General features: G+C 34.6%; 1 protein-coding gene across 1 annotated transcript in view; it reads left to right on the top strand.

Moving 5' to 3' along the window:
• The window catches only part of NCOR1 (nuclear receptor corepressor 1), a 173975-nt gene that overhangs the window by 119405 nt on the left and 37744 nt on the right, over nt 1–16826 (top strand). The window contains exons 23-27 of the mRNA XM_015586644.2: nt 3030–3190; nt 10573–10693; nt 10792–10893; nt 11237–11337; nt 13663–13834. Of these exons, the coding sequence (XP_015442130.1) occupies nt 3030–3190; nt 10573–10693; nt 10792–10893; nt 11237–11337; nt 13663–13834 (657 nt within the window). The remainder of the gene's footprint in view (nt 1–3029; nt 3191–10572; nt 10694–10791; nt 10894–11236; nt 11338–13662; nt 13835–16826) is intronic.

Consider the following 16826-nt stretch of genomic DNA (forward strand, 5'->3'; position numbering starts at 1 on the left):
CCATGCAACTGAATCTAGTTTATTTTGTTTTTGTTGTATTTTTTTCAGCTCTGAGTACATAGCTGTATTTAGAACCATCTAAATTTTCATCTTTTTCTTTAACACTACTGTGACAAAGTGGATTTTTCCACATAATTATAAACTTACTGGAAATAGAAAAACAATCAGACACCGAATTTATAATACACTATCATGTTAAATTCTCTAGAAAGAAAATAGTCATTCCGCTTTGAAGTTGGTTTCATAAATTTTCACAATTTTAGGACACAATCTCATTTATTATATTAATAAGTCACAGAAAGAGTACTGTTATCTTGTTGGATACCCCAGAGGAATCTGAAATTCAGCACCCAACGATTCAGAGAGAGATTAGTGCACTGTATTTTAGAGCTCAGGGTCAGGAATTATACTCCTTTTGAAAAATCCCTGTAGTATGACCTTGGTTGGGCACTTAGGTGTGAACTTCAGTTTTCCTCATCTCTAAAATGGTGTTAATAATCTCATTGGTCCTGAGGGATAAATAAGATAATATATATAATGCACAGTGCTCCGCACATAGTAGTACTGAATATTAGCTGATATTACTTTAATCGTTTATGGATTGTAAAAGTATCTTAGTAAACCAAAGAACCTTTTTATGCCTCATGCTAATGAATCTCTATTTGAAACCGATTACAAACCTTCAACTTAATAGTGAAATGCTAGAGACTTCCCTTTGGATAGGAATTATCAGGATGCCCACTGTTACTTGTTATTAGTGCAGTAAGGAGAAAAGGAACTGAAAAAGAGTTTTAGCTCTTGGAAGGGAGAGGACAAATTATAATTCATGGGGTAAGATTATCCACCTAAAAATAAAGATTATCTACCTAGAAAGCCTAAAAGAATCAACTGAAAAGTTATTAGTGCAAAAAGGAAAGTTCATTAAGTTTCTAAGAAAAAATCAGTATTCAGAAATCCACATCTTTCTTTCCTATATATCTGCAGTAATTAGTTATATATATGAAAAAGATAGTTTTCCTAGCAACAAATATAAAATAACTATAAATAATTTTTAACAAGGAATATGTAAGACCTATGTGAAAAAATATATGTTCCTCGATTAAGAAACACATTATTATAAAATGTCAAGCCTCCTGTATTCATAAATCTAATGGAAGTTCAATGAAAATTTCGGTGATACTTTGCGGAGGAGGAAATACTCAGAATGATTTTAAATTTAGATTTATCTGGAAGAATAAATAGATGAGACTAGGTAAGCAAAAGAATAATAAAATGAACAGGAATTTGTCCTGTCAGACATTAAAATGCCACAAATCTAAGTGGTTTGGATTACAGACAATTTTACTTTCTTCTTTGAGCTTTTCTGATTTTCCAAAATTACAATATGTCAATTTCATTTAAAAAAAAGGAAAAAAATTATATAAAATCATACACATATTTTTAAGCTTTAATATGACTGAATATCTAATATGTCCTTAAGCTTAAAATTTTTAAAATAATTTTTAAATTTTTAATTTATGTTTATGTGGAGATAAATTATATGGAGTAATTTTCATTAGCATTATTGCAGTAAAATTCAGTTTTATAAGCTTGTGTAGGTTTTTTGACTTAGTTTGATCTGCATCTTTCATTTCTTATTACATTTATTGCTCTAAATATTAAGCAGTGGACTTCAACAGGCTAATTATAAGAGTTGGAATCCTCAAAATCTGACCTCTAATTCAGGCCAGACTCGAATTCACAAAATGGTTGGATAATCTGATGTTTGCCTAATGTGATCTTTATTGCATGTGAAAACATTTGATTTTCCTAACGAGAAGAAAGAGAGAAGTTCTTTGTCCTTTTAAAGAGAAAAGTGTAATTGAATTTTCGAGGATTTTACTAGGTCATAGTAATGGTGCATACACAGAAGATTTAGATTTATAGGGTTTCTTAACCTCTGTGGAGGAATTTTAGACCTTGATACTAGTATATAGTTGGATCTGCCCCTGGATGGTGTGGGCTTGGTCCTTTCACACTTACTATTTTAATTTGGGGTTCTTCCCTTATTTTGATAACTTTAACTTTCATAGGAAAATCAGTCGCCTATATGCCTTATGCTGAGGTCAAACGTGCTCTAGAACAGGAAGCACAGATGTACAATACCGCAGCAAGGTCAGCATCACCGTGTAGGCTCTCTCCAAGAGAAGTCAGTAAAGCCGCTCCACAGCCTGATATGAGTGCAGCCCGCTATAGTGTCCCGCCAGGTAAATATTGTTCCTCTGTGCAGTGGCTGCTGGCCATCTACCTACAGATGTTAGACACGGGTGGTTTAATCTTATGAATGGAGTGCTCTTCTAGGACATGTCCTTGCTATTTCAAAATTACTTTCTTGTTTCTCTTTATTCCATCATCAGTTATATTCAGTTGAGACTCACTGGGCTACTGGAAAATTTGTGTTAGCATATATATATTGCTACATTGACTGGCTTTTCTCTTATGAGTACATGTACCTTGTAAAAATCTTGAGATCTCCACTCTCCCTAGCCCACCTCTCCCAGAAATTCAAGAGCCTGAGAGAGCCAGAGTCAGTAAACATTTCTCAAATTAAGTGAGATGCAGAAAGGATATATAATTGGTTGTCAGTCATGTCTGCAATTCTCCAAAGTTGTAATACCAACTATTCCTAAGAAGCACCCTTTTATCTCACTTACATTGTGAGGTCCAAAGAGTGATGGAGAGAGAGAGAAAAAATTATTAAAGATTGCCATTTGCATTTGCTGAGTTCTAGTTTGAAATGAACATTAGCTTAAAAGCTCTGGCTTGAGAGGGAGTTAAAAATTTCAGCCTCACAAATACCATTAGTGACTGGAATATGGATACAGGTTTAATTCAAGTGACAAATTTGAAATAGAAATTTTCATCTTTGGCTTCATCTTACACTTACAATTTAATTTCTTATTTAAAAATTCAGAAATGACTTTGATATGTAAAATGTTGCAGACTAGGAAATTGACTATTTTAAATAATTTTTTTCTTCCTTTTAAAAGTCCTTCAGCCTGCTCCACATCAAGTGATAACTAATCTCCCTGAAGGGGTTCGCCTTCCAACAACTCGACCCACTAGGCCACCTCCTCCTCTCATCCCGTCATCTAAAACCACAGTGGCTTCAGAAAAACCATCGTTCATACTGGGAGGCTCCATCTCACAGGTAAAATGGGTTCTCTTCTTAGTAACTTTTCTGATGAATATAGCTTTGGTAAATATGTTTCCTCCTCCTCTTGCTAATTTGTCAGAGTCCTACTAAATAAAAAATCTGTCTATATATGAAGAGAGAGTAACTAGAAAATGCAGCAATTGCTATATTCCATGCCATGCACAGGATGTTTGTATGAGTTAAGTGCCCAGATTGAGTGACTGTGGGACACTGTATGGTTTAACATAAGAAAGTGCATATGTGCCCTGAAGTGTAGCATAAGTGAAAATGGAATATTTTCAAGTAACTAGAATATTTTTTGACTAATTATTATTAAGACTCTATGGAATTGTAGATGTTGATAAGTCCTAGCTTATTCTGACTTTAGCCTCCCTCCCTCCCTCTCTTTCACAGTACTTCAAAAAAAAAAAAAAATACTGTCTGATTTAATGGTTCGATTAGTTCTGATTAATGTGCACAGCCAGTTACCACACCCCTGTCAGGTTACAGAACATTTCCATCACTTTAAAATGTTTTCTCATGCTCCTTCCTAGGCACTATCTTCTTCCACTTCTTAAAGTAACCACTGTTCTGCTTTCTATTGTCGTATATTAGTTTTGCCTTTTCTAGAACTTCATATAAATGGTACAGTGTGCACTCTTCAGTGTGTCTTCTTTATCTTAGCATATTGGTTTTAGGGATTCGTCCAGGGTTTTGTGTAATCAGTATTTTCTTTTTAATGCCGAATAATACTCTATTGTATGAACATACCAGTTTGTTTATCCATTTTCTTATAGATGGAAACCTAAGCTGTTTCTAGTTTTTGGCTACTGTGAATAAAACTGATATGAATATTCTTGTACTGGGTTCTTTGTAAACATAGGTTTTCATTTCTCTTTTATAATTCCCTGAGAATGGAATTGCTGGGTATGTGTATATTTTACTTTATAATTTTCCAGAGTGGTTCTATAATTTTACAGTGCCACCACCAATGTGTCAGCCTTTGGGTTACTCTATTTCTTGTTTTCAGTCTTTTTTATTTTAGTCATTCTAGTGGCAACAAATGATGTGGAACACTTTTTCATATACGTTGGCCCTGAGTACATCTGATTGCAAAGTGACCGTTAAGTCTTATTTGTGTTTTTATTGGGTCTTTTTGTTATTAGGTTGTAGAAGTTTATTACATATTATGGATAAAAGCTCTGTTAGATATGTGTATTAAAATATTTTCTCTGTTTGTGGCTGTGTTTTGTTACTAGTGTGTTTTAATGAGCAGAAGTTTTAAATTTCAATGAAGTCCATGTGTAAATGTTTTATCTACTGTGATTTGTTCTTTTTCTCTTTAGAAATTTTTTCCTGCTCCAAGGTTGTAAAGTTATTTTTCTATGTTTTTCTTTCGAAAGCTTTATAGTTTTGGCTTTTACATTTAGATCTGTGATCCATGTCAAATTAATTTTTGTGTACAACGCAAGGGCAAAATTGGCATTCATTTATCCATTTGGATTTGCAGTTCCAGTAATGTTGGTTGAAAATTCTTTCTCCCATTAGATTGCTTTAGTGCTTTTGTCAAAAGTGGTTTGACTATATATTTGAGTCTGTTTCTGGATTCTATTCTGTTTCATTGATCTACTTACTCATTCTTTTATCAGCACTACAGTCTTGATTACTGTAGCGTTATAGCAAGTCTTGAAACCATATAGTATAAGTCCTATAGTGCTTTAAAGATTGTTTTGGCTCTTTTATGTTTCTTGAATTTCCATATAAATCATATAATCATTTTGTCAATTTTTACAAAAAATTCTGCTGGAACTTTGGTTGGAATTGCATTAAATCTATAGATTAATTTGTGATAAGGATAAAGATCTTAATATTGTTTTCTAATCTGCGAACATGTTTTATCTTCCTGTTTAGGTCTTTAATTTCAGTGGTGTTTTATAGTTTTCACTAGAGGTTTTGTACATGTATTGTTAGATTTGTTTTCAGTTAATTTTATTTTAATGTATTTTATATTTTTATAAGTAATATTTTTAAAATTTTTATTTTCCAGTTCTTGCTAGTATATGAAAAAACAGTTGAGTTTTTTATCTTGACTTTATCACCTGCAACATTTACTTATTGCTTTCTAGTAGAGGTTTTTGTTTTTTGATTTTGTGTTTTTTGAGGTAGATTTCTTAGGATTTTTTAGGTACGCATGTCATCTACAAATGAAGACAGTTTTACTTCTTCCTTTTCAACCTTTATGTCTTTTTTGTTTGTTTTATTGAACTGACTAAGGCAGAACTTTTAGTACAGTGTTTAATAGAAGTGGTGAAAGGAATATGCTTTCCTTGTTGCCCATCTCAGGAGGGAGTCATTCAGTATTTCACTGGTGGGTGGGTATGTTACCTATAGACTTTTCCTAGGTGCCCTTCACCAAATTGAAGATGTTTCCTTATATTCTTAGTTTGTTGAGAGTTTTTTTTTTCTTTAGTTCTTTACTTTTCAACTTGAGAATTTCAATGTGGTTCTTTTTTATGATTTCTTTCTCTTTGTTAATATTCTCTATATGGTGAGTATCATTTTCATACTTTCCATTAATGCTTTTTTTCTTAAAATAATTTTTTAATCTTTCAATTACAGTTGACATTCAACATATTAGTTTCAGATGGACAGCATCGTGGTTAGACATTTGTATAACTTAAGAAGTGATCCCCCTATAAGTCTTGCACCCACCTGACACCAAGTATAGTTATTACAATATTATTGACTGTTTTCTCTAAACTGCACTTTATATTCCTGTGACTGTTTTGTAACTACCAATTTGTACTTCTTAATCTCTTCTTTACCTTTTTCACCCAGTCCTCTAACCCCCTCCCATCTCACAACTATCTGTTTGTCCTGTGTATCTGTAAGTTTGTTTTTGTTTTATGCATTTATTTTTTTAGATTCCATATATAACTGAAATAATATGGTATTTGCTTTTCCCTATCTGACTTATTTCACTTAGCATGATACCCTTTAGGTCAGTGGTTCCCAACCTTTTTGGCACCAGGGACTGGTGCTCCTATGAGAATCTAATGCCTGATGATCTGGGGTGGAGCCGAGGCAGTGATGCTAGTGCTGGAGAGTGGCTGCAAATATAGATGAAGCTTCAGCTTGCTTTGCTCACCCTGCTGCTCACCTCCCAATTACCACTTGCTATGTGGCCCAGTTCCTAATAGGCCATGGACCCATACCTGTCCGCAACCCAGGGGTTGGGGACCCCTGCTCTAGGTCCATCATGTCATCACAAATAGTAAGATTTTATTCTTTTTGTGGCCAAGTGATATTCCATTGTATACATGTACCACCTCTTTATCCAGTCATATTTTGATTGGAGCCTTTAATCCATTTACATTTAAAGTAATTATCAGTAGGTACGTAGTTATTGCCATTTTATTATTTTCTGATTGTTTTGGTAATTCTCTGTTTCTTATTCTCTTGCTCTCTTCTCTAGTATATTGATCACTTTCTATAGTGTTGTGTTTGGATTCTTTTCTCTTTATTTCTTGTATATCCTTTGTAGGTTTTTGGTTTGCGGTTATCATGTACTTCATATATACCAAGCTGTGTTTATAGCAGTCTCTTTTAAGTTGATAGTCACTTAAGTTCGAACACATTCTAAAATCGCTATCATTTTTACCTATTCCCTCCACATTTATGTTTTTGTCATTTTTTATTTCTTTCATGCGTGCATGTTTGTGTGCATTCCTTAATTTACTGTTGTAATTACACATGATCTTCCTTCTTTTGCCTTTTAACCTTGTGTTAGCTTTAGTGTTGGTTGATCCACTGCTTTTATTATGTGTTTGCCTTTGTCAGTGAAAATTTTTTCCTTTGCGATATTTTATTCATATATATATTTTTTCTTCTTCTTAAAGAAGTCCCTTTAACATTTCTTGTAATACTGCTTTGGTGGTGATAAACTCCAACTTTGGGAACGGTGGAACACTCGACTCTCCATGTTTGCTTCTGTGCCTCTGGCTGTTAATTTTCTGTCTCTTTCAGAAGCTTCTGCTTTCCTCTGGTCAGTTTTGAAAAAAAATTCCAACTTTATTTTTGCCTTGGGCATGTTTCTTTTAAACTGTGTGATCTTGGTCAAGTCATTTAATTTCTTTTGCCTCATTTTCTTCATAGTCTTGGAGGCTGGAAGTCCAAGATCAGGGTGCCAGCACAGTCAGATGAGGGCCCTCTTCCAGGTCACAAAGTTCTTGTTGTGTCCTCACATGATGGAAGAGTCCTTTAATTCTTTAAATATGATTCCCTGTGGTTCTTTGAACATATTTATATATTCGATAGCCGATTTAAAATCTGTTCTAGAAAGTCTAAAGCCTTAGGGACAGTTTTTCTTCACTGCTTCCCTCCCTCCCCCTTTTGTATGGGTACTACTATCTTGTTTCTTTGCATGTCTTGTAATTTTTGCTTGAGAACTGGATATTTTAAATAATACAATGTGGCAATTCTGGAAATGAAATTCTCCCCTCTCCTCTGATTTGTTATTGCTGTTTGTTTTTGTTGTTTATTTTCTTAGTGACTTTTCTGTAAATTCTATAAAGTGTGTATTCTTGTGTCATGTGTAGCCACCAAAGTCTCTCTTTGATTAATTTAGTGGTCAACTAATGATTGGACGGAGATTTCAAAGCCTAAAATGACTACATTTCCCAGTCTTTACTAATGGGCTCTCTGTATGTTTTGGGGCATGCTTTTGGTATTCAGCTAGGCAGCTGATAACTATGCTTAAGTCTTCACTTGTTGCTTTTTCAGAGCCTTAAGGTTTCAGAGGTATTAATTTACAGCCTTCTCACATCTTTTCTAGGCACATGTACAGCCTTAAACATGCACATGCACTTCATGATTCCTAGGAATATATTGGAGCTTTTCAAACCTCCTCTGAACATCTCATTTCTTAAATATTCTGTTTAAAGTTTTTGGTTAGCCTCCTGTTTGCTATAGCTGTTATATGCTGCCTCAGGCAGTGGAGAAATTAATCAGTTGACTAATTGTGTTTGACAAGTGTGTACCTCCTTTCCCACTATAGTCAGGTAAGGTAAAGACAGCTTTGCAAATAGGTCTCCCAGACAACCACTGGACAAGTTAAGTAAGGACAACTAAGTAATGGTAGTTATCTGGGAATAAGGCTTTTAAGGAGATCTAGCCCTGTTCTTTCCCCTGTGGTGGCTGTCAGGCTGCTGGTTTTCACCATGATTGAAGGTTCTTGGTCTTCATGGCTATCACAGAGCTTGGGGTGGGGTGGAGGGAGTGTATGGGAGTGGCAATTGAGTAATTTCAAATTCCACAAAGCTCATTGTTCTTAACCTAGATTCCACTGTTTTTCTTGAATAAGCACTCCCATGTTTCTGCAAGCCTTTGGTTAATTTCTAGAGTACTTAAAAGGTTGGTTCTTACTATTTTTGCTAGTTTCGTGGTTTTCTTTATGAAGGAGAGTTTTCCAAAGTTCTTACTCTGTCATTTTCAGTGATGTCACTATCCCATAAAAGGAATAAATGTCATTAATAATGGTAGCTTACATTTTGAGTGTACTGTTAAGTGGCTTTATGTAATATAATAGTATCTGCATGAAATTTTTGGTAATTTCAGAAGATATAACTGTCCCTTTAAAAATTTTTTCAATTTAAGCAATCTATGACAAGAATTTTTTTATTATTAAATTATAGTTGGTATAAAATATTAGTTTCAGGTGTACAACATAGTGATTCAGCATTTATACACCTTTAGAAGGGATCACCACTATAAGTCTAGTAACAATCTGTCACTCTCCAAAGTTTATTACATTATTGACTGTATTCCCTATGTATATATTAAATCCCCATGACTTATTTGTTTTATAACTAGAAATTTGTACCTCTCAATCCCTTTCACATTTTTTGCCCTTCCCCTTGCCTCTCTCCCCAGTGGCAACCATTAGTTTGTCTCTGTCTCTGAGTCTGTTTCTGTTTTATTAGTTCATTTATTTTGTTTTTTAGATTTCACATATAAGCGAATTCTACATATAAAGCAAATCATATTTGTCTTTCTCGGTCTTGACTTATTTTGCTTAGCCTGATACCCTCTAAGTGTATCCATGTTGTTGCGAATGGCAAGATTTCATTCTTTTTTATGGTTGAGTAATATTCCAGCATATATGTGTGTATGTGTATGTATGTATGTGTGTGTGCGCATGCACATGTGCCCGTGCATGCGCACACAAAGACACCATATCATTTTTATATATCAGCTGTTGATGGACATCTAGGTTGTTCCATATCTTGGCTATTGTAATATTGCATATATCTTTTCTAATTAGTGTTTTCATTTTCTTCGGATAAATGCTCAGGGGAGGAATTGTTGTGACATGATAGTACTATTTTTCATTCTTTGGGGAAGCTCCATACTGTTTTCCATAGTGGCTACACCATTTACAGTCCCACCAATAGTGCTCAAGAATTCTCTTTTCTCCACATCCTTGCCAACACTCGTTATTTCTTTTTGATATAGCCATTCTGAGAAGTGTGAGGTGACATCTCATTGTGGTTTTGATTTGCTTTTCCCTGATGATGAGTGATGTTGAGCATCTTTTCATGTGTCTGTTGGGCATCTTTGTCTTTGGAGAAATGTCTCTTCAGATCCTCTGCCCATGTTTTTATTAGATTGTTTGTTTTTTTTGATGTTGAGTTGTATGAGCGTTCTATGTATTTTGGATATTAACTCCTTTTGGGATACATCATTTGCAAATCTTTTCTCACATTCAGTAGGTTGCTTTTTTGTTTTGTTGATGGTTTTCTTCAATATGCAAAAGCTTTTTAGTTTGCTGTAGTCCCATTTGTTAATTTTTGCTTTTGTTGCCCTTGCCTGAGGAAACATATCCAAAAAAATACTGCTAACACTGATGTCAAAGAATTTACTATGTTTTCTTCTAGGATTTTTATGGTTTCAGTCTTACATTTAAGTCTTTAATCCATTTCGAGTTTATTCTTACATATGGTATAAGAAAGTAGTCTAGTTTCAATTTTTTGCATGTATCTGTCCAGTTTTCCCAGCACCATTTATTGAAGAAATTGTCTTTTCCTCATTGGATATTCTTGCCTCGATTGACATAGATTAATTGACCATGTAAGTGTAGGTTAATTGACCGTATAAGTCTAAATTTATTAACCATTCTTTAAATTGACCATTTTGATAATTTTATTAGTTGGGATTTTTATTAATTGACTACATAAGCTTATATTAATTGACTATGTAAGGATTTTCTTGCTTTACAAATACCTATTCTTAATTTGGGGTACGGGGTTGTAAATTTTTATAAAGAGAAACGTGAACATTAACTTTGTAATTGATTGTGAAAAGACAATGTTATTTTAGTCTTTTGAAATTATTTTTAGGGTACACCTGGCACTTATTTGACTTCTCATAATCAGGCTTCCTACACTCAAGAAACAGCCAAGCCCTCAGTGGGCTCTATCTCTCTTGGACTGCCGCGGCAACAGGAATCTGCCAAATCAGGTCAGTGAGTAAATACTCATAATGTTTCTGCATTTGTAGCATCATAGTCAGTAATTCAACCTTTGATCTCTTCATGTTTCTCTTGCTTTGGTCTATAGCTACTGTGCCCTACATCAAGCAAGAAGAATTTTCTCCCCGAAGCCAAAACTCACAACCTGAGGGTTTATTGGTCAGGGCACAACATGAAGGAGTGGTCAGAGGTAAAATATGCTGTTCGGCAGAAATGTTAAACTTTTGTCCCCAATAAATTTATTAAAGTAAGTCATTAATATGTTTCAATGGTGGGTTTTTAAGTTAGAGCCTTTAAATTCTAAATTTAAGTTTTCTTTCCATATATATATTAATTTAAAATTTTGAAATTCCGTATTTCAGCAGTCCTTTGTAATAACTGTCATATTTTAAAAGCACATTTCAATAAAACAAAAACTATTCTTTTTGTACTGCTATTTCCTTTTCTTCTTACCTCCTTATTTTTTGTTTCTTTGTAGGGATAGGATATGTATTTTGCTAATGATTTTTTTTTTTTTTTTTTTTTTAATTCAGGTACTACAGGAGCCATTCAAGAAGGAAGTATAACTCGGGGAACTCCAACCAGCAAAATTTCTGTGGAAAGCATCCCATCCTTGCGGGGCTCTATCACTCAGGTTAATTACGGTCATTCCTAATATACTGAACAATAGCTAATGGGAGCACTAGAGGGGAAGTCTCAAGGACTTCAGCTGTTCCAGCAATATAGTTTTGTGATTGTTTTTTGTTGTTCTGGGTTATGGGACTGGGTCTCATTGATGATAAATCTCAGATCCGTAAACTGACTGCATAAAGACATTAATGTGATTATTTTGATCACAAGCTGTATTATCTATACTGTGGTTCATTTGAAAAGTCAATTGTTTGAAAATTGGCAGAAGAAACAAGTTCTAATTGATGCAGCTCTCACTGTCTTCCTGGCAAAGCTTTTACCACTTGTTCAGCTTAAATAGAAATTGAGAAGAAAATCATTATAAATTATTTGCTTGCTTTTGTCCCTTCTGAAAAAGAAGGTCTGTAGTCTCAGTTTGTAAGCTGCCTTGGTAGAATCTAGGAAATATAGATGACATTGACAAAGGCACCAAAAAAACAAGTATCTTCTTCCAATTTTAGGCTAAATCAATTACCAGTTTTGATTAATAAAAGGTCTTTTGTTTCCTCAGTTGGATGTTAATTTTAGTTTGAAGTGTAAAATTGGGGAAATCATTATAAATAGAATTTTATGCTTTTGCATGTTGTACCGGTCACAGATTTTCTGTTCTATTCCTCTTCTTTGTTGTTTGTTCACGTTCCCTAGGACAGTGCTTGTTAAAAGTCTAGTCCCCAGACCAGCACCATCAGTATCACTGAGAAATTGTTAGAGATATAAATGCTCAGGCCCTACCCAGGGTGTACTGAAGTCTCATCCATGGGGGCGGGGCCTAGCAATCTGGATTTTCCAGCCTTTCAGTGATTCTGCTGCGTGCCTGTTTGAGAACCTTGCTGATCAAGTGTAGTTTGTGCCACAGAACATTAGCATCACCTGGGAGCTTGTTAAAATAATGCAGAAATCTCAGTCCCCACTCCAGACCTGTTGAATCAATCTCCATTTTAACAAGATTCTCCAGTGATTCTTCCCTAGATATGTTTTATAGTATATGGCATATAGTGATCTAGAAAGTTAAATACTAACTCTCAGATCTCTCCTTCCACATTTGACCAAAGTATATGTTCTCCTGAAATTAGTTTGCAGAGTAAGCACTTTCATATAGACAGAAGAAAAATAAATGGCCTCTGCATATTATTTTTTCTTTTTCATTTTTGCTCTAATATTCAAACTGTGGGTAGGAAGACAAAATAAACTAGGTCAAATGAAGCCAAGCTTTATCTGTTTATTTTCCAGTTAGTCTGTCCATATGACATGAGCACTTCCTTAGTGGATATTACAGATTTCCAGATGTTTATCACTGAGCTCACTTAACCGGTAAATGTATTGGTCTCATCATCCCTGCTGTAAGCATGTGGTTGCAGATCGTCCTCTCTACAGTTTTGGGGACTCTAAATGTGTGAGTTGGCTAGGTCTGGGCCTCCCACTTTCATTTCAGCCCAAGCAATTCACATGTACAAAGTATTCTACATGTTAGATTTCATGACTGATTTTCCTTGAAGGGAAGTATTTACTGTTTCAAGGAAAGGCGAAATGAACCATGGTCATAGGCAACCCAGAAGAGGACTAATAATGGTGATAATTCAGATGATATGACCTAAACTGAATCTATATTATAAAATGGAGGCATCTGAGTTTTTCTTCTCCTCTTATTGATGACCAGAGGTCTATAACTCAGCAGACAGTTTAGTAATTGAAAGTTCTTTTAATCTTTTATCATTATAAGAGAAAGTTATGGTACTCTAAATTTAAAAATTTATTGTCTTATTTTTATTAGGTTTTTTTTTTTTTTTGCAAGGCAACCTTTGGTTGACCTCACAGATTACAAGGACCTTGTCAGCTTACAATCCTCCCTTAGTTTTTATTTTTTTACACCTACAGCACCTGGTCTTCCTAGGTGGTCTCCCATCCAAGTACTAACCAGGCCCGACCCTGCTTTATTAGAAATTTTGAAATAGCTTTATTACATTTGTATGATTTTAGGCCGTAAGACAAACTTTTTTCCTGTGACTTAAGTGCCTTCATAGAGATTTGACTTCATGGTGGGAAAGCTGATTCAAATTGTATACCTATCAGCATTTTAAGAAGTTTTGTGTGTCAAGGTTCAAGGATGAAGATACAGTATTTCTTTATGTTTATAAAAACTTAATGTCTGACTTTCTTTTATGTGTTTATCTTTTCTTCTTTGAAGATATGGTTGATCTGACTCAGTGTAGTAGGTTAAATTTTTTTGAGTGTCTTGGTTTCCTATAAACTCAAGTGACTCTTTTGGTACTTGTGTTCAATTTGATGGCAGGGTACCCCAGCTCTGTCCCAGGCTGGCATACCAACTGAGGCTTTGGTGAAAGGATCCATTTCTAGAATACCCATTGAAGAGAGCAGTCCTGAGAAAGGCAGAGAGGAAGCTGCATCATCCAAAGGCCATGTTATTTATGAAGGCAAAAGTGGACACATCTTATCTTATGATAGTAAGTATTGCATCTGTACTCTGAAGACAATACTATAAAGTGTGACTAAAAACATGGGCTCTGGTTCCCCATATACTTGCTTTAGGGAAATTAGTTTTCCTTCCTTGAGCCCAAATTTCCTCTCCTTAAAGGGGGTGAAACATTTGTGAAAAATTAACTGAGACAGTCAATGAAAAGTGATTGAGAGTGCAGAGTTCATAGTAAATGTCTTGTAAGTGATAGCTAACTTCATCAACTGCGATCAGTCGATTTAGCCTAAGAAAAGAATTTTTGTTAACTTTAATAGAATCACTTTTATTTATCATTTATTCATTTATTTTTTTACAAAGATGTGCATGGCAGTGTGGTTTGTTTATTTATTTATTTAAATTTTAATTGTTTATTGGGGTAACATTGGTTATTACAATTATATAATTTTCAAGTGTACGTTATCATTTGACATATGTATATTCTATTGTGTGTTTACTGCCCAAAACCAGTTTCCTTCAGCTGCCATATATTTGATCCCCTTTACTCACTTCACCCTCCCCCTAAACCCTGTATTTGACCCCCTTTACCTCATTTCCTCCCCCTTCTCCCCTACCCCAATAGTAACCACTAGTTTCTAGTCCTCTGGTAACCACTAGCCTATAGTCCATGTCCATGAGTCTCTGTTTGTTCTGCTCATTTGTTGCTTTTTGGTTTATATCTCACATATAACTGATACCATGTGATTTTCAACTTTTTCTGTCTAGCTTATTTCGCTTAGTATGATTATCTCGAGGTCCATCCATGCTATCACAAATGGCAGTATTTCATCTCTTCTTATGGCTGAGTAATATTCCATTGTATATATGTACCACAGCTTCTTTAGCCAATCATCTACTGTAGGACATTTCGGTTGCTTCCATGTCCTGGCCACTGTGAATAGTGCTGCTATGAACATTGGTGTGCAAATATCTTTTAGGGTATGGGTTTTGCAGTCCCACCAGCAGTGTATGAGGGTTCCTTTTTCTCTGCATCCTCTCCAACATTAACATTATTACTTGTCCTGTTGATTATAGCTATTCTTACAGGTGTGAGATGGTATCTCATTGTGGTTTTGATTGGCATTTCCCTAATAGCTAGTGATGATGAGCATCTTTTCATATATTTGTTGGCTGTTTATCCTCTAGAGAGAAATGTCTGTTCAGGTCCTCTGCCCGTTTTTCGATTGGATCACTTGGGTTTTTTTTTGTTATTGAATTGTATGAGTTCTTTGTATATTTTGGATATTAGGCCCTTATCGGAGGTGTTGCTTGCAAATATATTTTTCCATTCGGATGGTTCTCTCTTTACCTTGTTGATGATTTCTTTTGCTGAGCAGAAGCTTTTTAGTTTTATGTAGTCTCATTCCTTTATTTTTGCTTTTACTTCCCTTGCTTTTGAGGTCAAATTCATAAAATCCTCTTTAAGTCCAAAGTCCTTGAGTTTCATTCTTATGTTTTCTTCTATGCATTTTATTGTTTCAAGTCTTATATTCATGTCCTTAATCCATTTTGAGTTCATTTTGATGTGTGGTGATAGACAACAGCCTAATTTCATTCCTTTGCAAATGGCTTTCCAGTTTTCCCAGCACCATTAACTGAAGAGGCTTTTCTTTCTCCACTATATGTTTTTGGCTTCTTTGTCGAAAATTATTTGCCCATATAAATATGGGTTTACTTTTGGACTCACGATTCTGTCTCACTGGTCCATGTATCTGCTTTTCTGCCAATAGCATGCCATTTTGATTACTGTTGCTTTGTAGTATAATTTGAAGTTGGGCAGAATGATGCCTCCAGCCTGGTTCTTTTTTCTCAGGATGGCTTTGGCAATTCGGGGTCTTTTGTGCTTCCATACAAATCTGATGAATTTTTGTTCCATTTCTTTAAAAAATGCCAATGAGATTTTGATGGGGATTGCATTAAATCTGTATACTTTAGGTAATATGATCATTTTAAGTATGTTGATTCTTCCAATCTAAGAACACGGAATATCTTTCCATTTCTTTGTATCTTCTTCAATTTCTTTTAATAAGATCTTGTAGTTTTCATTATATAGGTCCTTCACATGTTTCATTAAATTTATTCCTAAGTATTTTATTCTTTTTGTTGCAATCGCAAAAGGAATTATTTTTTCCACTTCTTTTTCTGATGCTTCATTATTAGAGTATAGGAACACTATGGATTTTTGAATGTTGATTTTATATCCAGAGCACTTCAAACTAAAAAAGGTAAAAAAAGATACTGAGGGACACTTCATAATGATAAAGAGAATCATGCACCAAGGAGACATAACACTTATTACTATCTGTGCTCCCAATCAGGGAGGCCTGAAATATGTAAAGCAATTACTAACAGAACTAAAGGGAGAAAGAGACCAAAACACTATCATAGTAGGGGACCTACATACCCCACTGTCGGGTATGGACAGATCATCCAAACAGAAAATCAGTAAGGAAATAACATCTTTAAATGACACATTAGAACAATTGGACACAATTGACATCTACAGAGCCTTCCATCCCAAAACAGCTGCTTATACATTCACTTTTATTTTAAGTAGATTTCTGTTTTATGAGTTAAGAATTAGGGAGTCGATAATAGTCTGATAATCCTGGAAAGAGTATTAAGTTTAAATTCTCCTTAAATATAACTATTTAATGTTTATATGAAACCATTTCTCTAGATATATTCTTAAGTTATACTTTCTCAATAATATTATAAGAATGACTCAGTTATGGTATAAAAGCCAAGTGATGAACTGGTTTAGAGTTCTCATTTGCAACTGTTTGGTGATCTGAGTAGTCATTAGTCATGCTTACATTTCTCTCTGACTACAAAGAAGTAAAGTATGTGAGCACACAATGCCTAATGCAAAATACGTGCTAACTTTCTTATTTCCAGCCTCCTTCATTTAACATTTCTGGTATATATTAGTTTACATTTTGTTTCTGGGGTAAGAAACATTGCCTAAGTCAGAAGTCTGGATG

Source organism: Pteropus alecto, unplaced genomic scaffold, assembly GCF_000325575.1.
Source record: "Pteropus alecto unplaced genomic scaffold, ASM32557v1 scaffold52, whole genome shotgun sequence".
NCBI lineage: Eukaryota > Metazoa > Chordata > Mammalia > Chiroptera > Pteropodidae > Pteropus > Pteropus alecto.